Source organism: Sinocyclocheilus grahami, unplaced genomic scaffold (assembly GCF_001515645.1).
Source record: "Sinocyclocheilus grahami isolate Dianchi unplaced genomic scaffold, SAMN03320097.WGS_v1.1 scaffold5.1, whole genome shotgun sequence".
In the NCBI taxonomy this organism is placed as follows: domain Eukaryota; kingdom Metazoa; phylum Chordata; class Actinopteri; order Cypriniformes; family Cyprinidae; genus Sinocyclocheilus; species Sinocyclocheilus grahami.
The window spans coordinates 1484718-1507147 of NW_015505184.1; the positions used below are offsets into that span (position 1 = coordinate 1484718).

General features: G+C 36.3%; 2 protein-coding genes across 3 annotated transcripts in view; both read right to left on the reverse strand.

Annotated features, from left to right (window-relative positions):
* The window catches only part of LOC107584151 (signal transducing adaptor molecule (SH3 domain and ITAM motif) 1), a 12552-nt gene extending 7860 nt beyond the window's left edge, over nt 1–4692 (reverse strand). The window contains exons 1-5 of the mRNA XM_016270634.1: nt 4463–4692; nt 2513–2597; nt 2347–2422; nt 2152–2247; nt 1912–2058 (exon numbers count right to left, since the gene is read on the reverse strand). Of these exons, the coding sequence (XP_016126120.1) occupies nt 1912–2058; nt 2152–2247; nt 2347–2422; nt 2513–2597; nt 4463–4502 (444 nt within the window). The 5' untranslated portion in view covers nt 4503–4692. The remainder of the gene's footprint in view (nt 1–1911; nt 2059–2151; nt 2248–2346; nt 2423–2512; nt 2598–4462) is intronic.
* A 1681-nt stretch (nt 4693–6373) lies between these two features.
* colec12 (collectin sub-family member 12) overlaps nt 6374–22430 on the reverse strand; it is a 34982-nt gene continuing 18925 nt past the window's right edge. The window contains exons 3-10 of one of the 2 annotated variants that reach the window (XM_016270647.1): nt 18370–18492; nt 16003–16089; nt 12074–13117; nt 10550–11050; nt 7670–7806; nt 7371–7480; nt 7050–7192; nt 6375–6944 (exon numbers count right to left, since the gene is read on the reverse strand). In XM_016270647.1, coding sequence (XP_016126133.1) covers nt 6925–6944; nt 7050–7192; nt 7371–7480; nt 7670–7806; nt 10550–11050; nt 12074–13117; nt 16003–16089; nt 18370–18492 — 2165 coding nt within the window. In that variant the 3' untranslated portion in view covers nt 6375–6924. Of the gene's footprint in view, nt 6945–7049; nt 7193–7370; nt 7481–7669; nt 7807–10549; nt 11051–12073; nt 13118–16002; nt 16090–18369; nt 18493–22430 lie in introns of both variants that reach the window. The other variant, XM_016270658.1, reaches the window with a different exon arrangement.

A 22430-nucleotide genomic window follows, 5' to 3' on the forward strand; every position in this document is an offset into this window, starting at 1 on the left:
TCTTCTGTGTCATCATGTTCTATTAGTTCTACAGCTTCAGTTTCTGAACTTTCACGCTTAGTAACACATACAGCTGTGCGCTCACCACAGTGCAACAGTGAAAAGGGACTTCTTTCAAACAGTGTCGCGTTCCGAACGTTGTTTAAGCGACATACACCGGTATTGCGGTATTTTAAAAATTCATATCATAACAAAAATAAACACCGGTATTCGGTATGAACCGGTATACCGCCCAGCACTACTTTATACCCATCTTTTTTTCACTGCATATTCTGTATCTCCAGTGCTCTCGGTTTCTTTCCTGTCGTCTCATGTTCTCCTCTTCCTCCCATCAGAAGGAGTTCAGCGGCTCATCCCCGAAGAGGAGGCGCGCCGAGGAGAAGGATGAAGGGATTGGATCTCCAGACATTCTGGAGGAGGAGAAGGTGGAGGATCTTCGGCGCGAGATGATTGAACTCCGACAACAGCTGGATAAAGAGCGCTCTGTTCGCATGATGCTGGAAGAACAGGTATATTTGGGACCGTGTCAGTATTGGCCAATGTTAGCGGTTTAAGTTATCACCATAAGTGTGAATTTGGGGATATGACAATTCGTTAATCTGTATTTATTTTATTACTCAAACTTTATTTTCTCTCTGTTGGGTGACAAAAGTACCAAATAGTTTATGAAAAAACAATTATCAACAGTCAATATCAGCCAATTTTTGTTGTTTTTGTTGTTGTTTAATGAATAGATTTCTCTGTTTAATGATTTATTATATTGGCCATCATAATAGTTAAAAATATAAAAATCAATATCAGCCATATATGAAAATTAGTGCGGTCAAACGATTAATCGCATCCAAAATAAAAGTTTTTGTTTACATAATATGTGTGTGTGTACGGTGTATATTTATTATGTGTATATATAAATACACACACATGCATGTATATATTTATAGTTACGTTTATATATTAAATATATTTATATATGATATCATTTATATGAATATGAATATATACACATGTAAAAACATTATATATGCTGTATGTGTGTCTTTATATATACATAATACATATACATAGTACACACACATGTTAACAACTTTTATTTTGGATGCGATTAATCATTTGACAGCACTAATAAAAATCTATATTTTATTGACTATGTTATACTTGTAACCATATATGTGTGTCTGTGTGTGTATATATATATATATATATATATATATATATATATATATACACACATTTATTATATATTAAAAATTATCTGTAATTGGCCTATATGGTTGTTGATAATTATTGATATTTAGTAATTTAAGAAATGTATAAAATGATATACATGTATAGAGGGAGAGAGCATTATATTTAAATAAGCATTATTTATTTTAAAATAAAAATACAGATACAATTTTACACACACACACTCATATATATATATATATATATAAGTATTAATTTTATTTACTATTACTATAAAAAAAAGAAATAAACTAAAAAGAAATCTTACCGACCCCAAACTTTTGAACTCAACGTGAGGCAGTTAGATTGCTTTCTTTTAAACATTTCCTTTAATATCATGTTGTTCATGTTTTATGAGCTGAAGTCTGAGATTTGGCCTTTAAACTGAAACTGCACTCCTGACACACTACTATAAAAAAAAGAAATAAACTAAAAAGAAATCTTACCGACCCCAAACTTTTGAACTCAACGTGAGGCAGTTAGATTGCTTTCTTTTAAACATTTCCTTTAATATCATGTTGTTCATGTTTTATGAGCTGAAGTCTGAGATTTGGCCTTTAAACTGAAACTGCACTCCTGACACACATTTAATTCCCTACATACTTATTATATAAATAACTACAGCATTTTAGAGAATCCAGTGAACAGGCAGATCTGTGCAGTGGGGAGCTGGATTGGGCTGCTCACCTGAGAGCCCACGGCAGGGAAGATGACGCCCTGTTCTCTGAGGTTCTTGATCATGGCCGATATGAGGCTGAGCTGGGGGTCATTACGGAAATCCTCAGCCCATTCCACCATCAGAGCCTTCAGCTTCTCACACACTTTTGGGTGACCCTTGAGAGAAAAAGACAAAACGTCAATCTTTTACTGCTGGACTAAACAATTGAAGCATGCAGTATTTTTCTACAGACAAAATGAAAAACATACCTTATTTAGCACGTTGCTAACTTCACTAGCAAATTCCCTGGAGCAAACCTCTAAATGGAATATTTTTCCACAGTTTGACACACACGCGCCTAGTAGCTATGGAGGAGAAAACACTCATTTGATTCTCGATAGCTCATTAATGGCTTCTGATGTTTGCATACTTGAGATTGAACCATTAAGAATCATTTGCCTTACCGTCAATGCTTGCATGGCAACATGCGGATCCTTGTGATTCACTCTCCTCATTATAGATCGCAGACATTCTTTAGGCCTTCAGAAGACAAGCAATAACGTTTAACCTTTTAAACACCCATTCATCTAAAAGACACTCTTAAAAAATCTAGAATGCTCATTCACTAACCCAGTGCGAAACTGTCCAATCTTGTCACAAATGTCCAAAATGAGGCCCCAGTCCTCAGCTGTGTTCATCTCACTTGTTGCTTTCTCTGCAAAAGAATAGTTACTCAAATGTTTATCCATCATAATGATAATCGTTTCCTGTGATTTTGATTCCTGTGATTCAGTGGCATAACATTAATTTGCAAATTAATGAAAAAAGCCCCAGGTTATACGGTAATAATAATGGGTTATAAAAAAGGGTTATAATTAGAATATATCTATAAAATTTAGGGTAGGTAAGACTTTTTTCATGTTTTGAAAGTCTCTCATTATCATCAAGGCTGAATTTATGTATTTAACAAAATTACAGTAAAAAATTAAATAAAAACATTTCAATTTTGTGCTCAAGAAACATTTCTTATTATCAATAATGAAAGGGATTTTTAATATTTTGTGGGAACTGTGATACAAAGTCAAAAAGAATGTTTGAAATAGAAATCATCTGTAACATTATAAGTCTTTACTGTCATTTTTCAATCAATTTACTTCATCCTTGCTGAATAAAAAGTATTAATTAAAAACAAAAAATCTTACTGACCCCAAACTTTTGAATGGTAGTGTATATGCCAGATATGTGTTTCCATTACATTTAAGAATGTGGCTTTGCTTAGAAACCTCTGTTAATTTATTCAACCAGAATGTTAATCATGCCACAATATCTTTTTTTTATGAATCTCTATTTACAGCAACTTTAATTATTTTACTTTGATGTGCATTCAAATTTACAATCAACAGCCATAATTGTTTAAAGCCCCATGAAAATCAATTCCAGCCCAGGCAGCAAATATTTCCCACAACAAAAAAGTTAATTTATGACAGAACACCAATGACCTACATTTGTTGTGAGATTCTGTTTGTCAATCTAGCAAGCTGTCAAATAGAGGACAGAGGTCAGCCAAAACAAAAACACACTGGCAGTGTTCTAGTACAGAAACACCCCTACAAAACATTTATAATAAACAAAACCGGCTAGGAGACTAATTCTACACAGACATTTCTTCAATGCCATCAGACCAGCTCAAACAATGACATCTGTAGCTACTGTACATCACTCCAACAGTCACTGCCGATTTCTGCAACGTCTGAACATATTCAGATCAACTCATATGTTCAAAAATGTTCAAACTAAACCTTAAGCTAAATTTCACGCACTTCCTAAAATGCGTGCATTTACAGTGGGTATGGAAAGTATTCAGACCCCCTTAAATTTTTTCACTCTTTGTTATATTGCAGCCATTTGCTAAAATCATTTAAGTTAATTTTTTTTCCTCATTAATGTACACACAGCACCCCGCACAGGCTGGTTGCCTGTTATCAGCAGGTTCATAATACAATAATGATATAGACAACACTGTAATCTTAATAAAGGCCTATTATAAAGTATACCGTCGTGCAGTTGGAATAACATCAGTCAGCAAAACAAACACAGCTAATAATATATAAAAGGAGCAGCTGGGGACATTTGCAGCGTCACCGTGTGAACCGTCAGCTCCGGTCGAGGATGAATTAAACCATTAAGAGTGCGATGGCTCAAATCATCTGAAGTGGACTGCAAAGCGTCTGGTTTTACTCAATAGTGCACTGTCAGTGCCACACAAATATAGAAAATGAGATTTCGCTCGCTAACAGTCAGTCACAGCTTCTTTAGCTACAAACTTGGCTAGCCATCAGGCTAATAATATGTTAAGCTCTCTAGCTGTGAAACTGTTGTCATTAATGCCTACGTTAAAAGTTTCGGGTTAAAACCACTAATGGGAATTATTAAATCAATGGTATGCCATTGCGAAATTCACATAAATAGTTATAGTGATATCGAAAAGAAACAAAAAGCCGGTGGGTTGCTATGAACAACAATGGACACAGATGAGCTCCCGTTAGCTCGCCTGCTAACTGCATGACATCTCAAACTTACCAACATCTTGATCAAAGGGATTTGACGTGAAGAGAGGCATGGCCGAGATATACACAATCTAATCTAAACTCGATCCTCTTCTTGTTCGTCTCCCTGTCAGCACTTGGTTAAAAGTGAATTAATAAACATAATAAAATAGAAACTACAGCTAGTGTTGCTGATGGGATCCCCTCCTCAGTCACTTACTCGCAGCTCTACTGCGGTGCATTCTGGGTAACTGAGCTATTGCTGGAGTGTGCACATACCTCACAGTTAAAACTCACAAACAGCTGGCCATATCCAAATAAATATGAGCGGGATGTGAACGAGATGTATGTTATTCGACACTGGAATCTGTTAATCGGATAGTATAAATGATGGCTTTGTAAAGGTTAGGGAAAAGACAGCTAGGCTAATATATCATATGACAATCACATGGTAGACCCTATCTGACTCAGCAGTCACGAGATGATGTGAACATTTATTTATTTTTTCTTTTTGGACGCTTAGTTAAAATATTAAATTGTGACATTTAATGATAGGGCAGACCAGTTGTCAAGAGCTATATAAGAGTTTAAGAGGAAAAATTGCAATGACAAATGTGTTTTCTCTAGCAGTGGTTTTGTATGTTGGTTAAAAAAAAGAGGATAATTCATCAATTCTGAAATCATCATATTTTGACATTGTTTTTTGGGTGAACAAGTAAATAAACAAGTAAGCACACAATTACAATGACCTGCCTGACGAGGGGATTTTCCATAAAAGTTAGGCAGGCATACATTATAAAATGTAAAATTTAAATATATAGCCTACATATTTAATATGTATATGATGTAAATTATTTTAAAATGTTTTATAATTGATTTACAAATATAAAATTTTTACACTAAGGCTTATTTGACCAAAATACAACTTAAAACAGAAATATTGTGAAATATTATTAATTTAAAATACTATTTTCTTATTTTAATATATAGTATATTTATAGTAAGATATAATTATAGTATATTTTAAATATATTGTATATTTCTAATACATTCATAATATTATATTTAAAATATTTTTCAATGTTATTTATTCCTGTAATAATAACAAAATAATAATGTTTATAAATAAATGTAATTTATTTGAGCACCAAATCAGCATATTAGAAAGATTTCTAAAGCATCAAAAGAATAAATTACATTTAAAAATAAATTCAAATAGAAAGCAGTTATTTCAAATTGTAAAAATATTTCATAACATTGCTGTTTTTACTGTATTTTTGATCAAATAAATGCAGCCTTGGTGAGCATAAGAAACTTTTTTAAACATTTAAAAAAAAATCATAATGTATCATAATGCATATACAGTATTTTTGACAAGTACTGTATATAGTTACAAAAGCCAATCAACAGACAAATACATACTGGCAAGTCATTCTAATTAAAGCAGCATTATTGTGTTACATGTAGGACATTCCACAATGAAACATTAATCAAAAGGATTTCAACAAAGCATATTGAAAAATACCAACTATATTTTATTTCAGATAAAAACATGGTCTTTGATGATAACTACATACATGTACATGTATTCAAATACACAACTATTTTATACATAGCTACTGCATAATCAAATATTTGAAAAATTCAAAACTTTAAAGATTTATTCATAAAATCACATTAATGATGTCCAAGATGTAAAACAAATTTTGGAATCATAATGTATCATAATGCATATACAGTATTTTTGACAAGTACTGTATATAGTTGCAAAAGCCAATCAACAGACAAATACATACTGGCAAGTCATTCTAATTAAAGCAGCATTATTGTGTTACATGTAGGACATTCCACAATGAAACATTAATCAAAAGGATTTCAACAAAGCATATTGAAAAATACCAACTATATTTTATTTCAGATAAAAACATGGTCTTTGATGATAACTACATACATGTACATGTATTCAAATACACAACTATTTTATACATAGCTACTGCATAATCAAATATTTGAAAAATTCAAAACTTTAAAGATTTATTCATAAAATCACATTAATGATGTCCAAGATGTAAAACAAATTTTGGATTATAGTCATTAAAACATATCAACATATTAATTGTAGCTTTACGGTTGGCTGTTAAAAGCTTTATTTTAATTAAAGCAGCTACAAAGCTTCATTGTATTGCACTGGAATAATGTGGCATCAGCTTTGTTAATGACACAGGTAAAACAGGTATTTACAATCACATGATTACAATACATTACAGCGTTTTCACTTATCTAAACATTAACGTGACTGGTGATCAGTGTATTGTATAGTTTGCAGTCTTGAATCGTTCGTGATTGTCGATGACATTTACTTTTGTGTCCGTCACACATGTGGCTCTCTGGGCAAAGCGATCGTTCGTGCTTTATGAGAGGATACTGTGACAGAAGTCTTCTGAACTGTCTCTGTGATTGTCTTATCCAATATTCTCTGTTCATTCACAACAGGTGCTATAAAACTGGTACTTTGGCTGTGAATAATGGAGAAAAGAATGAACTCAAGCACAGCAAGCAGATAACTCTTTTCAACCAAAAGAAGCTAAAAATGTATGCAAGAAACCAGAATTGTAACTTACATTCATTCGTTCGTTCACAAATGAAACCAATGCGTTCTGTGCAGAAAAAGTCGTTCCAACTGGCCTCGTGTATTAACCCTGCACAGTCCTCTCCAGCCTCGTGACCATGGCTCCAGTTATCAGGCTGTCCAGGCTTCCATTTCCTTTCAATTAAAACCAGACAAGACTAATGGGGAATGTTTCCTCACACTGCCATCTCCTCGTTATATTACTGAGGATCCTCAAGATAATGCAACAAATGTTATACACTGGATATGCATTATATACACAGCGGAGTAACAATAATTTTATTAATGTATTTTATTTCAGTTATTCACTCACGTATAGTTGGGCAGGCTCCCGTCCACCCATCTCCAGATGCTTTCATCAGCGCTGTCAGTGAGGCCCAGCCAAAAGTAGCCCTTTCCAGAAATCTGCCTCTTTATCCATAGCTGTGATAGATAATAAAGTAGGCATTGTGTAACATTTATAGCGTAATGTTAGGTTTAAAACTCAAGAGTTCTAACACTGCAAGCTGCCCACAAGGCTATCGGTGAAGACACACTGTAAGATGTTTTAATATAGTTAATTCTGTTTATTTAAGACGCATTCCATATTTGAGAATAGTATCCAGGATTTACCTGCTCGTCTTCATCATTGATAATCAGCATAGTTGAACTCTTGTTGCTGCATCTTTCCTTCGTTTCATCAAAGTTCAGACTCTCTGATGAGAAGTAGTAACATTTGTCTCTGAAGCTCTTCCACTGAGGTGGGCACCCTACAATAAAAAAAAAGAAAACATTAAAAATATTATCAGACCTTCACTTGTGCTTAAAAGTAGCACTTATGAGAAAGATAATGTTTTATTACAATTCAAATATTCAAGTTTTAAGGAAATTGGAATGACGATGAAAACTGTGTGTTATAATCACTATGTGCAATGCATCTTTTTTAGTTTTGTGCTGAAATCATATTTTTGTACTGCCCCTATACAATAAATATATTTTTTAAAAAGTAACACTTACATTAGTTACATATTAAATTGTGGTTTGTGGAATTTTGGCATCTTTCAACTTTTATATAAATTAACAAAATGCACCTCAAAGTATGAACTGATCTTAAATATCCTGAGGTCTTCATTTGATACATAAAAAAAACATCCATATTAAATAAAAACCAAATGATTTCTTCTGTATAAACTCTAATATCTATAAATGGCCTGTGTTAAGTGTACGTCAGTGGTTCTCAAACGGGTTTGAAGTGACAGAGGGGGTACTAGAACAAAATACTGAAATGTACCTTTAATTTAATTATATCTCACTCTTAAATAACTAGTTAGATGACAACTAGGATTCTCTTATCCTATTACAGTATTTTTTCACAAATAAAGAAATATTTTAATATATATAAATAAAAAGGAAGTAAACACTGTAACCAACTCTCCTCCTGTCAGCATTTAATTCGCATGGACTGACCGTCAAGTAGAGAACACGCGATCATGCAGGATACAAATGCACACCTCATAAGATCTTACAGCTGGATCCGACTAGTCTGCAAGGTTTGTAAAATTAAATGTTTATTAGACATTCAAAGATCTGTTTAAATGATATTAATGCGTATTTGCTGAATGCTGATGGTAAACGAGAAAGTATTATGCTTGCATTTCTATTACTAATAATCATAAGGTTAATTTTTTTTAATTGAGGTTTATATGTCATCTGAAAGCTGCATAAATAAGTTTTCCATTGATGTATGGTTTGTTATGATAGGACAATATTTGTCCGAGATACAACTATTTGAAAATCTGGAATCTGAGGGTGCAAAAAAATCAAAATACTGAGAAAATCGCCTTTAAAGTTGTCCAAATGAAGTTCTTAGCCATACATATTACTAATCAAAAATAAAATGTTGATATATTTACGGTAGGAAATTTACAACATATCTTCATGGAGCATGATCTGTACTTAACGTCCTAATGATTTTTGGCATAAAAGAAAAATCGATAATTTTGACCCATACAATGTTTTTTTGGCTATTGCTAAAGATATACCCACTATAAAATAAACCCAAAAAATATATAATATACCAAATATATAATATACCAAAAATATACCGACTTAAGACTGGTTTTGTGGTCCAGGGTCACATATAAAAGTAATTGTTATAATACTTTTTTGTATACCTTTTAGTTCCTTTGTTTAACATTCTATCTGATTATTAGACAGACATCTATCCCTATTACAAAGAACTGTTAAACTGTGACAGCAAACAATGAAGAGGGAGAATGTGAGTGCTGTGCTCAGGTGCTGGCATTCTCAGCGCAGTCAAAAATAAAAGTCCTGCCTTGAACACATTAGCCAAACAGAAAAACTTAATGGCCGATGCCGATATTTGAAAAATGTCAAATATCGGCCGATATATCGGCCTTGGCAATATATCGGTCGACCACTACATTCAACTGAACATGTGTTCACACAGGCAAAACACATAAAAGCATGCCCCCTTTGGTGTACAAAAAATGGTAGTGCCATATTTTGCCGTCAAAAGATGCACCTCTGTTTGTTCACTTGCATCAATCGGAGGGTTAACAGCGAGAGATGCTGTGGCAGGCATGACGGGACGTGCGCTCCATTACGGATTAAAAGAGAGGAATAAAGGTAAGGTAAGCAATAGAAGGTAAGGTGGCAAATAGAAAAATAAATGTGGAATTGCACTGTCTGTTTGCTCACGTGCATCAATCGGAATGTAAACAAGTGAGAGATGTTAAGGCAGGCGCGACGCTCCATTAAAGAATAAAATAGAGGAAAAAATATTCAAGGTAAGGTGGCAAATAGGTAGGCTAATAAGAGTAGAAGGAGAGGAGGGTTGCATTGTTTATTTTGACATGTGCATCAGTTGGAGTGCCCGGCAGCAGTGAGAGATCTTTAGGCAGGTTAAAAACTGTGTGGTTAATGCGTACATTTGTGGCGTTTGTGAGTTATATTTTATGTAAAGTGCCAGACAGGTAGAAGGAGACCCGGGTTGCATTGTTATCACACACATCTATCGGATTGGGAGCTGCCTCCGGGTGGCCGGTTTTGTGGCAGCTACCTCCCAAAGATTTTTACCCTTAGTTCAACTCACGCTGTAAAGACTTTGATGCCCTTCGCGACAACGTACCTTTGTGTTCTCAGCACTTATTGGCATAAAGAACAATATCGACACAGACTTTCACAGAGAACGACTCAGACTCTCTCCGATACAGCTAAACATTGCAGAGTTATGCAAATATCAAGCACACCCATCTCATTAAAATGTAATTTATTTAAAAATATACGATAGGTTGCATACTAATGATGTGGTTGATAAAAGGGAGTTATTTTACAAAGGTATATTACATGTGCATGTTTTTAAAATACTTTGTGACTAGTGTGAGAGCGGGGGTACGCAAAAGGACATTAAATACCTGGCGGGGTACGCAACTATAAAAAGTTTGAGACCCACTGGTGAATGTGAACAGTGAGTATAAGAAAAGCTAGTACCTGGTGTACTTGTAGGGGGTGGCGCTACCTGGCGGTTGACAAAGCCTTGTGGATCTACCGGGGACACAACTACTGGTGCAGGAAGTCCTGGTAATCCAGGAGGTCCAGGTGGGCCAATGGGGCCAACGGGCCCACGGGGTCCATCCAGTCCTGCAGGCCCAGCTGGTCCAGCTGGCCCTCTGAGTCCTTGCGGCCCTTGTGGTCCTTGAGGACCTGGCTGACCATCTCTTCCAGGCAGCCCAGGTATACCAGGGTCACCTTTCTCTCCCGAAGGCCCCGCCCTGCCCCCAGATCCTCGTGAACCTTTTGGCCCAGGGCTTCCTCTTGATCCGGGTGGCCCTTTCATTCCTGGTACACCAGAAAGCCCTGCTGGACCCCTTTCTCCTTTAGGCCCAGCAACACCAGGTGCTCCCTTTTCACCATTTTCACCTTTCTGGCCAGCTTTGCCAGGTGGCCCCTGGGACCCTTTGTCTCCCCGAGGACCTCTTGGACCTGGAGGACCTGAAATTATGAAACAACGAAATTAACTTCCACTCTTCTAAAACCACAACATTCTGGTAGTGAAATTAGTTATTAGGGTATATTCAGAAATGTTGATATGTACAAAGTGTTTACATTTTAAAATTTTTAAAGAGATCACTCATCGATTCAGCCTGATGGCACCCCACATGACCACACACACAGCCATGTTTTGGTTGCAAATTATAGCTCAAAATATCATAATTTAAAAATAAAATGTTTTTAAAATAAATAAATCTATCTATCTATCTTTTGGAATAATTTATCTAGGCTATATATACAGTATATAGTCACCATAACTGCGCATTAGTCTACACATCAAATCTGTACTGTAGTTCCACAAAATTTGTACTACAAAAAATTCTGTACAGTTTTATACATTTTTGATGATTTTAGTAAAAAATTCATTTGTTAACCATAGTAAATCATTTGTTATTGTTTATTTTTCGAAACGTGGGCAGTCACTGTGGCATTCTATCATGTGTTCTATACTGTAATATATTGTGTAATAATAATAATGTTATTATTACTATTATTATTATCCAATTATTAAATGATAATTTAATTAAAGGTGAAATATAAATATTAAATGAAAAATGCAAACTAAACAAAAAATAAAAATGTTGCCTTGGTAACTAATTGAAAAAGTTAAGGTTTTAGGTGAAAAAGTTAAGTTTAAGGTGAAAGAATAAAATTACTAACTGGAAATAAATAAAAACTAAAATCAAAATAGAATATATTTATATTTTTCATTTTATATTTTAAAATGTCAAAAGCACAGAACAATATGACTAAAAACTAAACTAAAAATGAAAACTGAAAATATTAAAAATAAAAGATAAAACTATAATAGTATATAAATAATTTAAAAAATAACACTACTTAATATAAATATGATTTAAAATACAAAATAGGAATGATTAAACTATATATAGGCCTATAACAAAATCTTTTTAAAACAAGTGTTTATATTTAAATAAATAGAGGCCTAGCCTCAGATCTTACCCTGAAGGATAGTGAAATTCGTGATGAGCTGCGAGTGTTTGCTGTCGACCAGTTTCATTTCCTCCATGATTATGGAGAGGCTGCTGACCTCTTTGTCGAGCCTAGCGGCCAGTTCTTCCTGTTGGGTTTTGAGCTCTGTGTTGTCGGCTCTGGTTTCTGCCACACTGCTGTTCAGCCCCAGTAGCAGGTCCGAATGCTGGGCCACTGTCTCGGAGCAGGTGCGAAGACCATTCAGATCCACGCTGATCACTCCGAGTAGCTGCGTGGTGAAGCTTACATTCCCCGTTATGCGGTCCATTTCCGCCTCGTTGCGGTCAAGATGTGCCTCTAGTGCATCAAACTTCAAGGAGGTTGAATTGTCGTGGTCTCGCTGCTGGTCCATGAGCTCGCGGATGCTCTGTTCGTGGCTGTCGGCGATGCCCGAGGCATTCTGGACCTGCTCTGAGACTGAGTTCAGCTGAGAGGTCACGTCCTCCAGAGCATCACTGTTAGAGCGAGTCAGCACAGAATTGTTAGCAGCTAAGGCCTGAAGGTTCTGGACCTTCTCCCTCAGCCAGTCAGCATCCACTTTGGTCTGCCTAGCCACCTGCTGAAGGCTCTGATAGTCATTCTTAAGCTTCTGGACAGCCTGGCTAGTGTCCTCCACCGACCTCTGGATAGAGCTGATGAGGTTCCTCTGCTGGGTCTGGGTGAAGTTCAGAGTGCTGATGCTGTGGGTGTTTCGGCCCTTTTCGCTCGTCTGCACCTGAAGGTCCATCTGGAGCCGAGACGTGTCTGTCTTTAGTCCGTCAATCAAGCCGCTGTATGAGTTTAAGGTGCGGTTTACTTTGCTAATGACATTGGCATTGCTCTCCAACAGATCTCGCAGTGAGTGATGTCCGCTCTGCATGTCCTCGCCGGCTAGCTGTAGCTCATTGAGAACAGCTCTGTTGTTAGAAGCCTTCACAGCAACGTCACTGAGCTGCTTCTGCAACGTCTGAATTTCCATCTTGAATGACAGGAGTTCACTGGTGGCATTTTCTGACTTCTCTCCCGTTTGATCATCTGCACATCAAATTTAGAAGTTTATTAAGCCAAAAAAATAAAAAATAATATTAATTTAGTCAGTGATGTATAAGACCATTATAAATATTTAATGATTAATTTAATTTAATATTTAATGGCTCATATTTGATGACTTGCAATCATTAAGTAAAAAGTTCTAACACATTGTCCTTACACCAATCATTTCAACCCAAAACAATACATTTGTGTATATACATATATATTATTATCATTATCATATATAAATAATAAAAATTATTATTAATTCTATTATTAATTCATAATCATTAAGTTTTTGGAAAGTCACACCTGGTATTGTACTACCTTTACTAAAAAGTGTCTTATATGGCCCAACAATATGACTTTTCCAGATAACAGTTTTTCAAATATAAACAGCAAAACAGTTTTGTTAAAAATGAATGAAAAATGAAAAAAAAAGGTTTTATTTTCAACAATTTCACTCTGTTATTGAAGCTAATAATCTTAGTTAATAGTTTATGAACTTTTTTCTTCATTATGATATTAGGGGAGTTGTATCATTACCATCCTTTTGGACAAAATATCTAAATTAATTGTACTTCAGAAATTAAAAACATGCAAAAAACAAATAAAAACAAACAAACAAACACATACATATATATGCATGGGTGTCTTTTAGTACACAAAATTATTGGTGTAAGGACAATATGCTGGATTATATTAGACTCAGATGATCAATTTTAAAACATTTGAAAAGCAAGTCACGAAAAGATTGCTTTCAGTTTATGATGTTAATAATATCTCCAACCAGGAGAGGTCGCTAGTTTCCAGCCGCTCCCCTATTAATTTCAGCGTAGTGGGACATGCACTCTAATGTAAACATTCACTAACATTAGCAAATAATAAATGAAAAACTGACCATGAAAACAGTATTTTCAAATCAAGATGGTAAACAGATGATCTTTTTACCAAGTTCAAGGGGATACCCATATGTTTGGATTGTTTGGAAATCTGTATTTTATTTAAATCGCCATCACACCACTGCTCACAAACAACGGGGATGCCGGAGTTGCACTTGCCTCAAATTTCAAAGGTGAAATTCATAGTCAACAAAAGCTTTTTGCCAAATGCATGACAGAAATGTTTGCACTGGACTATGTTCTTATTAGGGTTTCCGCGGGTCCTTAAAACGTCTTCAGTTAAATTGTTTACATTTAAGGCCATGTAAACTCTTCACAATAAAACACAATAAAAACATGATAACATAATAAAAAACATGATTTTTGACCATTTTAAAACACAGAGTTATCTGTTTTTGCAAATAAACTCTTCATATATACATATATACGGTGCCTTGCGAAAGTATTCATACCCCTTCATTTTTTTCACATTTTATTATATTGCTGCCTTATGCTAAACTGCTTTAAATTACTGTTTTTCCACATCAATCTATACTCCATACACCATAATGGTAGGGGGAAAAACAGGTTTTTAACATCTTCGCAAATTTATTAAAAATAAAAAAACTTAAATAATTCCATTGCGTAAGTATTCATATCTGGGACAGTTGAAATTTAGCTCAGGAGCATTCATATTGCTTGTAGATGGCACTACACTTCGAGTGAAGTTAACCTGTGGAAAATTTAATTGAATGGATATGATCTGGAAAGGCACACACATCTTAATAAAAGATCTAACAGCTGATAATGCATATCAGAGCAAAAACCAAGCCCTGAGGTCAAAAGAACTGCCTGTAGAGCTCAGAAACAGGTTTGCGTCAAGCCACACATCTGGGGAGGAGTTCAGGAAAAAATGTTTGCTTCATTGAAGGTTCACAGAAGCATGTAGTCTCTGTTATCCTTAATGGAAGATGTTTGAAACAACCAGGACTCTTTCTAGAGCTGACCTCCTGGCCAAACTGAGCAACTGATGGAGAAGGGCTTTGGTTGGTGTGGTGACCAAGAACCTGATGGTCACTCTAGTTGAGCACCATGATCATATGTGGAGATAGGAGAAATCTACAGCAAGACTCAATCCTCTCCTCAGTGAAGACACATAAAAACACACTTAGAATTTGCAAAAAAGCAACTAAAGGACCCTCAGACTGTGAGAAATAATATTCTCTGGTCTGATGAACCTCAATTCCAAGCATCATGTTTGAAGGAAACCAACTCTGCTCATCACCTGCAGAGTACCATCCCAAAAGTTAAGTGTGCTGGTAGCAGCCTCATGCTGTGGGGCTGTTTTTCAGCGGCAGGGACAGAGGGACTTATCAGAGTAGAAGAAAAGCTCAATGCACCAAAATATTGAGATAGCCTTAATGAAAACCCAGTCCAGAGCATTCAGAACCTCAGACTGGGCAGAAGGTTTACCTTCCAACAGGACAATGACCCTAAGCACACAGCAAGAGTGACTTATTGACAACTCTGTGAATGTCCTTGAGTGGCCCAGACAGAGCCTGAGCTCGAACCCAATCAAATATTTCTGGAGAAGCCTGAAAATGTGCATCTGCCCCCATCCAACCTGACAGAGCTTGAAAGGTGAAGGGGTGAGGTGAAGAATGGCAGATAATTGCCAAATGCTAATGAGCAAAGATTGTCGCATCAAAAAAAAAAGACTAGAGAATGTTAAGGTGCTTCAGCTAAATATTTAGTTAAGGGTATGAATACTTATGCAATGCAATTATTTCAGTTTTTTTATTTGTAATTAATTTATGAAGTTGTGACAATTCTGTTTTTGCTTTGTCAATATGGTGTATGGAGTATTGATGTGGGGAAAAAAGTATATTTAAGTAGTTTAACATAAGGCAGCAACATAACAAAACGTGAAAAAAATGAATACTCTCGCAAGGCACTGTATATATATAATGTGATTTCTATATTGCAACCTCTCAGGTCTGGACTTACCAAGTTTCTTGAGGTCTGTCTCTACAGCCATGATCTTCCCTCCATAATTCTCCATACCCTCTGTTACATTATCCATTCTTTGGACCACTGTGGGCACACATTGTAAAAGCCAGTCAGACATTGTCTGCACTATGGACTACATACTATAAATCCTTAAGTACTTCTAATTTTAGAAAGTCATTAGGCTGCTTGAGACGTATTTCTGAGACAGCATTCCTTCAAAATGCTGACCGTTTTGACCTGTGTGGACATGATTTAACAATTTTTCACTTGTCCACTTGCACATGCATAAAAATACAACATACATTCCAAACACACAGTCACGCAGGAAATGCATGACACTTCATTTCCTCAGGAATTTGGGATGGATCTTGAGGAGACGCTATCAGAGCATCTCCTTTCTGGTGATTCCCAGCAGGCACCACTATAGCCATTCAAAGACAGATTTTGGTCTCATCCCTGATTTGTACAATAATGAAACCTTAGTTTAAGATGCCTAAGGGCTGAAATGTTAATATAACCTGCCATAACCATGACCTGACCATTTATGTTCTTATACAACATTGTATGACATTAAACTTAATTCTAGGAGTATGTGTTCATGTGCACCACTAGAGGGCGCTTTCACTATGCATTCTGCATGATTCTTTTGGTAAGTAGTGTATGATTAAAATACCAACTGTCACATTTGTCTTTTTCTTTGGAACAGTCAGAAGGTGATCTTACAGGCTATCCTGATAAAGGCCCGGAACAGTTTCAAATCCCCCCTCTTGTTCCCAGTGTTTTCCCCATTGAATATCTCACTGGCGGTCAAACATGAATGAAAAAATGAAAGTCATCATCTTCGCTCTCTCACTGTTTTTTAACTCATGTTTCATTCAGACATGCAGCATCCACTATCGCTGCCAGCAAACTCAAACACATCAAAGATCTTGGGTGTTAGCATTCCTGACTGCGCTTGTGTAACCAAACACAAAACAAATATAAGCTGTAGGGGAAAAACAAAACACGGAGGTCCATTTCAAAGGCTTGTTGGTCATTTTCACACTGGGAGTCTGTCAGCGGGTGATCAACACTGCCAGTCTCCTGCCCTCCCTCTCTCTCTCCCTCCCACTCTCCTTTCTTTCTTATTTTCCTGTATCAGCCGTGTTGTTTATGAATGGAGTTTAGTGGGATGGTTCTCTTAGCTGACAGAATGAGTGACTCAATCTAAATATGCACTACTGAGACACTCACTGGACTAAATCTGAACCTACAATGAAACATTCTTGTCTATATGACGTTGTTGAGAAGCGATACAGAATAAAGTAACCAGATACTTTCTGGCACTGCCAACAAAGGAAACATGACATGTTTTCAGAATGCCACAAAGTCCCTGTCAATCAACCTGTGGGTTTTGGGACAGCAAATTGCCGCTAAGGCATAAAATCTCCTCTGGAGCAGGTTTGTAGTGAAACTTGCTGCTTTACATGGTCTTCTCATCTGGTTGGCATTAGGGCTTTAGAGAACCAGAGGAGACATATGGACTCAATGGAGACGTGATCTGGACAATCAGATCACATTCATTTAAAGGTAAATAAGCAAGGACACATTTTCAAGTACAGATTTGGGGTGCTTTGTAGAAGTTAATTTGTCTCTCTTCTATCTATCTATCTATCTATCTATCTATCTATCTATCTATCTATCTATCTATCGATCGATCGATCTGATTTGTGTTAGTGCTTTGTTGTATAATATAATACTGTTATCCCTTCAAAATATTTAATTGCAAACCCATTAGCACTGCTTGCTGCAGAAATGTTAGCTATATCACATAAATTAATAAAGTTGTTTAAAAACTTAACTACATTCGAAAGCTAAAAAATACCTCTAATTTACCGTGTCCTTCTGGAAGACAACAGCGTGCATTATCTTATCCTGGTTTTTGGCACCAGACAAAATAAACTGCAATGCTCTGTTTCACAGCACTCATGGCTTTCCCAGCTAATACAGAAAACAGATTTCACTGTGATAGTCCGGCTGACAATATTTGGAAAACTAACTTGTTTCTACGGTGCAATATGGTTGCCTTATGTCAGGACAAATAAAGTGAGCCAAAGTTCAAAACTGAACAGCAGAAATTATGGGGAATGTTCATTTGTGGCACATTCTTGATACGTTTTAGCTGGATAAGATATAAACCCAGTGAACCTAGATTTTCCAGGTTTCTGTTCTAAACGACAGACAGCAGGAATGGTCTGTGTCGTACTTTTGTAGATTTGCAGTCTTCATTGTGAAAGTATAGCGGGCTGAAACTGCAAACATGTAGAATTATGCACATCACTGCATGAGATAAATGGGTGTGTCAATGTCAGGAGGACTTCTTACCTTTGTATCCAAGCACAGCCACAGCTATGGTGAGCAGTGCACAAAGTACATACAGAAGAGCAATCGCCACCCTCAGGGCCCAGTCATTTTTACATTTAGTGCATTCACTTCCTTCCTGGATACCTGCAACAGAAAAAAAAACATTCCATCAAAATATTAAAATGTTTTTATGCATGATGTAAATACATATTCCTCAATCTTAATTAACAACTCAAGTGCTGACAGGAAAGACCAGGAAAGTGGCTTTGGTTGCTTTAACAAATTAGAAGCCAGCATTTACAGCATTTTACTGTTCTAAACCTATATGACTTTCTTCTGTGGGACAGAAAAGATGTTTTGACAAATGTATATATATATATATATATATACACGTATATATATATATATCCTTTTAACTTTTTTTGCTTTAGCATATTTATTTTAAATGATCTTTCTATATATCATTATGCTTTCCATGCTGATAATGACGTATGCTTTAAATGAATTCTCTAAACTAAATTCTCGCATGAACTAACATAAACCACCTGAAACACTGGGACATTCTTTTAAGACAAAACCGAATTCTAAGGAACAAACAACTATTTCAGAGATTTCACGCAAAGCAGCTTTAGAGATCACAGTGTTTCACCACATGATGATGGAATAAATATAAGCGAATAAATGCCCCTCTGTTTGTTTTCATGAGCCAAACTGAAACTACACCATCAGGGCTTACTGTGGCGAGAGACTATGTGTCATGCTTGTCTTGAATGAGAATGAGTAATTTGTGTCAGTCTGGTTCAGATTACCATTGAGCAAATTGTTTTTCCCCTTGATCTAGAGCGAATAAATGGTTAACCATAAATAGTGTCACACTAGGACAAACAGCAAGTTTGAATGGTACATAACAGACTGTGACGTCAAATTCACCACATGCTGCATGTTTTTGCTGCAGCTAAGAGTAAAGTGGAGTGGACCCCTGTTGTGTTTAGATTGAGGCTTAGCAAATAAACATGCCCACTATCTCCAGAAAAACCCCAGACATTCCACAACGAGCCTCACATCCTTGTTTGACTCATCAGTATATGGTCGGAGTGGCAGCCATGGCATCCAGGTCAGGCTAAAATGCCCCATGAGAGAGCTGGGGGGTGGGCAGGTCGCTGGGGAGCTTGTCCTTAGACCTAAACATCTGTGTAAACATCAAAAAAGGGCCCTCCAAGTTATGGCCCCGGATGTAGGGGGGTTTGCACTGAGGGTTTGGAGAGGTGGTCTGTGTGGGGGAGATCAGGAGAGGCCTCAGCCCCCACCATCCCACCCTCACTCAACTATAACCAAACCGCACCATGTAAACAAGCAGCATCACCACCACCTCTGGCTATGGGTCACTGGGGTGTGCAGCAGAGAGAGAGGAGAGGAAAGAAAACAATAAATGTATCACTTCTACATTGCTGTAGAGTGTTTATTGCTGTGTTTCTTTCACCTAATGAAAACTATTAACTAGAGATGGACAAATTGCTCCTGACTTACAACACTGAAGCTATATTAACCACAAAGATTTCTCTTCCTATAGCCTTTCACACATGCTTTGAAATTTCACTGAAGAATACAGATGTGCTCTTTCAGATAGTATCGCTCGAGTACGAGAGTGATATTGCGTTTATACAACAGTTCGACGAAACATGTGTGTAATTAAACAAGAAACAACGGAGTGCCTAATTAAACCCTCTTCTGTGCGGAACTACTTCCTTCCGCCACGGATTCAAAGCTCAAGTTGACAGTTAAACATACGTCACTTTTAGAATTCGTATCAAGGGCATGTGCTGCTTCAGGTAGGTTATTAGTGAGAAATAATGAGGTTATAAGAGAGAAACAATGCGGCAAGACGTGCATCCAAATGAGAGAGAGAGACCGCAAAGCTAGATGTTTCTTCTTATATTAACTAACGTACTCTACGATTAGCTCAGTGAATAATTTTTAAAAAACATAGACCCAGCTAGAACAAGCGGAGTGATACAAAATTGTGAAAGGGCATTCCTGTAGTGATACCAGTACAATATCTCACGGTTCTCAACCAATCAGATTTGAGAACCAGAATGAACTGTTGTATAATATTGAAATGAAATCATCATATGGCAATGGAATTGCATTCCGAAAGTACAAAAACAACTGTTAATGGAACCTAATAGGAACTAGAATGGTTCCTTTGAGGAATTTGAATCAAAACCTAACTTGTTAATTTCTTCAAGATTCAATGTTTTCTTGTTCAAACCCCCTACACTTGCCAATAGATTAATGCAGTCTATATGGACCGTACATGACAACATTATCTATAAACATAAATCATCATATGGCAATGGAATTGCATTCCGAAAGTACAAAAACAACTGTTAATGGAACCTAATAGGAACTAGAATAGTTCCTTTGAGGAATTTGAATCAAAACCTAACTTGTTAATTTCTTCAAGATTCAATGTTTTCTTGTTCAAACCCCCTACACTTGCCAATAGATTAATGCAGTCTATATGGACCGTACATGACAACATTATCTATAAACATTCTGACACACATCCAAACACCCACACATTTAATGTTTGTAACTCAAAACACACACAGAGAAAAACCTAAAGGGAAAAGAAAACTGAGGCCCTGGAATGGATGACCATACCTTGCCCTTTACTACAGGGCTTTAGGGAGAGTCTGGAAAATGGCTAGAGTGTCATTTTCAACAGGCCAGCAATGACTGGTTCTGGTCCAGGAAATTCCCAATAAGAAAATAACTAGTCAAACAGTCTAAATGACTTTACAGTAACACACAACAGCCCATACCTAAAGTTTGTTAACGTACATTGGATGATTGTTGTTCTAGTCAACACTTTACAGTATGCATGCTACAGATCTCATGATGGATCATATTAAAAGTCGGAGGAGGACAGAATAGAGAAGTGCTGCTTTAACACTGTGTGAGATGAGGCTGTTAAGCTGTGGCAGGAGATTGAGAGAGGGAAACGCTGAGGCCCGCATCCATGCCTGTGCAACAGCTGTGTTTCATTTGGACTCGCTCAAAGAAAATGCCTGTACTTCTCTTTTTCCTCTGTACCTGCTATAAGACCCACTCACACTTGCCCAATGCAACACAACACTTGTGATGGAAATTTCCATGGCAACAAAAAGACACTTTTCCACACTACACACAGAAAGCGGTCCATGTTTGAGTTGACTTTTGGTTTGGCATACATATATAAGGGTGATTCTTCAATATGCTCTTTTGCAAAAACTATTATCCTAGTTTTAGGGTAAATTAGCTTTCAGATTTCCTATGGTCTCTTTAATGACATTTTCCTAATTTTTTAGGAGTACTGAATTGCTAAATATGCCATAATTTAACTATTTTGCACCACTACCCAGACTTGTCCTCCAAAAAACACATTTGAAAAATCATAAAAGATCTTCCAAGGAAGTCTAATTTGGTCTCATAGAGGCCTCAAGCAGCCATTACAAATTTGTTTGCACATTTACAGGGGGTGATTGATTCATAATTATGTTTAATTAAGCCCTCTATAATGTTCAAACGTGTAGGCTACAGTTCAAAAGCTATGAAGAGTTACTGATAAATTAAGCAAATCTGAGCAGTGAACCCTTCTGGGTCCAATCTGAGCTCAGGCATTTGAGGAAAAACAATTATTTTGCCATTTGATAATAATTACAGCATGATCTGAATGCAACGAATGTGCAAAAGCTGTCATAATAAAGTACTTCTTTTCATAATTTCATTTAAGCATTACCTCAACTGATTTCATGTTGGCCATTGTTTCGTGACTATACAAATTTGGAAGATATAAAATGATTAAACACGACAGATTGGCAGCCCTGAAAGCAAATGGTTTAACAAACATGATCAACTAGTAACAACAGACCCAGTCAGTCTTTTAAGATGAAGAGCAAACTAAATCTTGCAGTATGTCATTCAGGTTTATTTCAACATAAGAAAACAATGAGTTTTGTCATGTTAAAAATATTCTGGATATCTATCTCTATGTGACCACTGCCAACATCTGGAATCAACACTCACAGAAAGACTCAAAT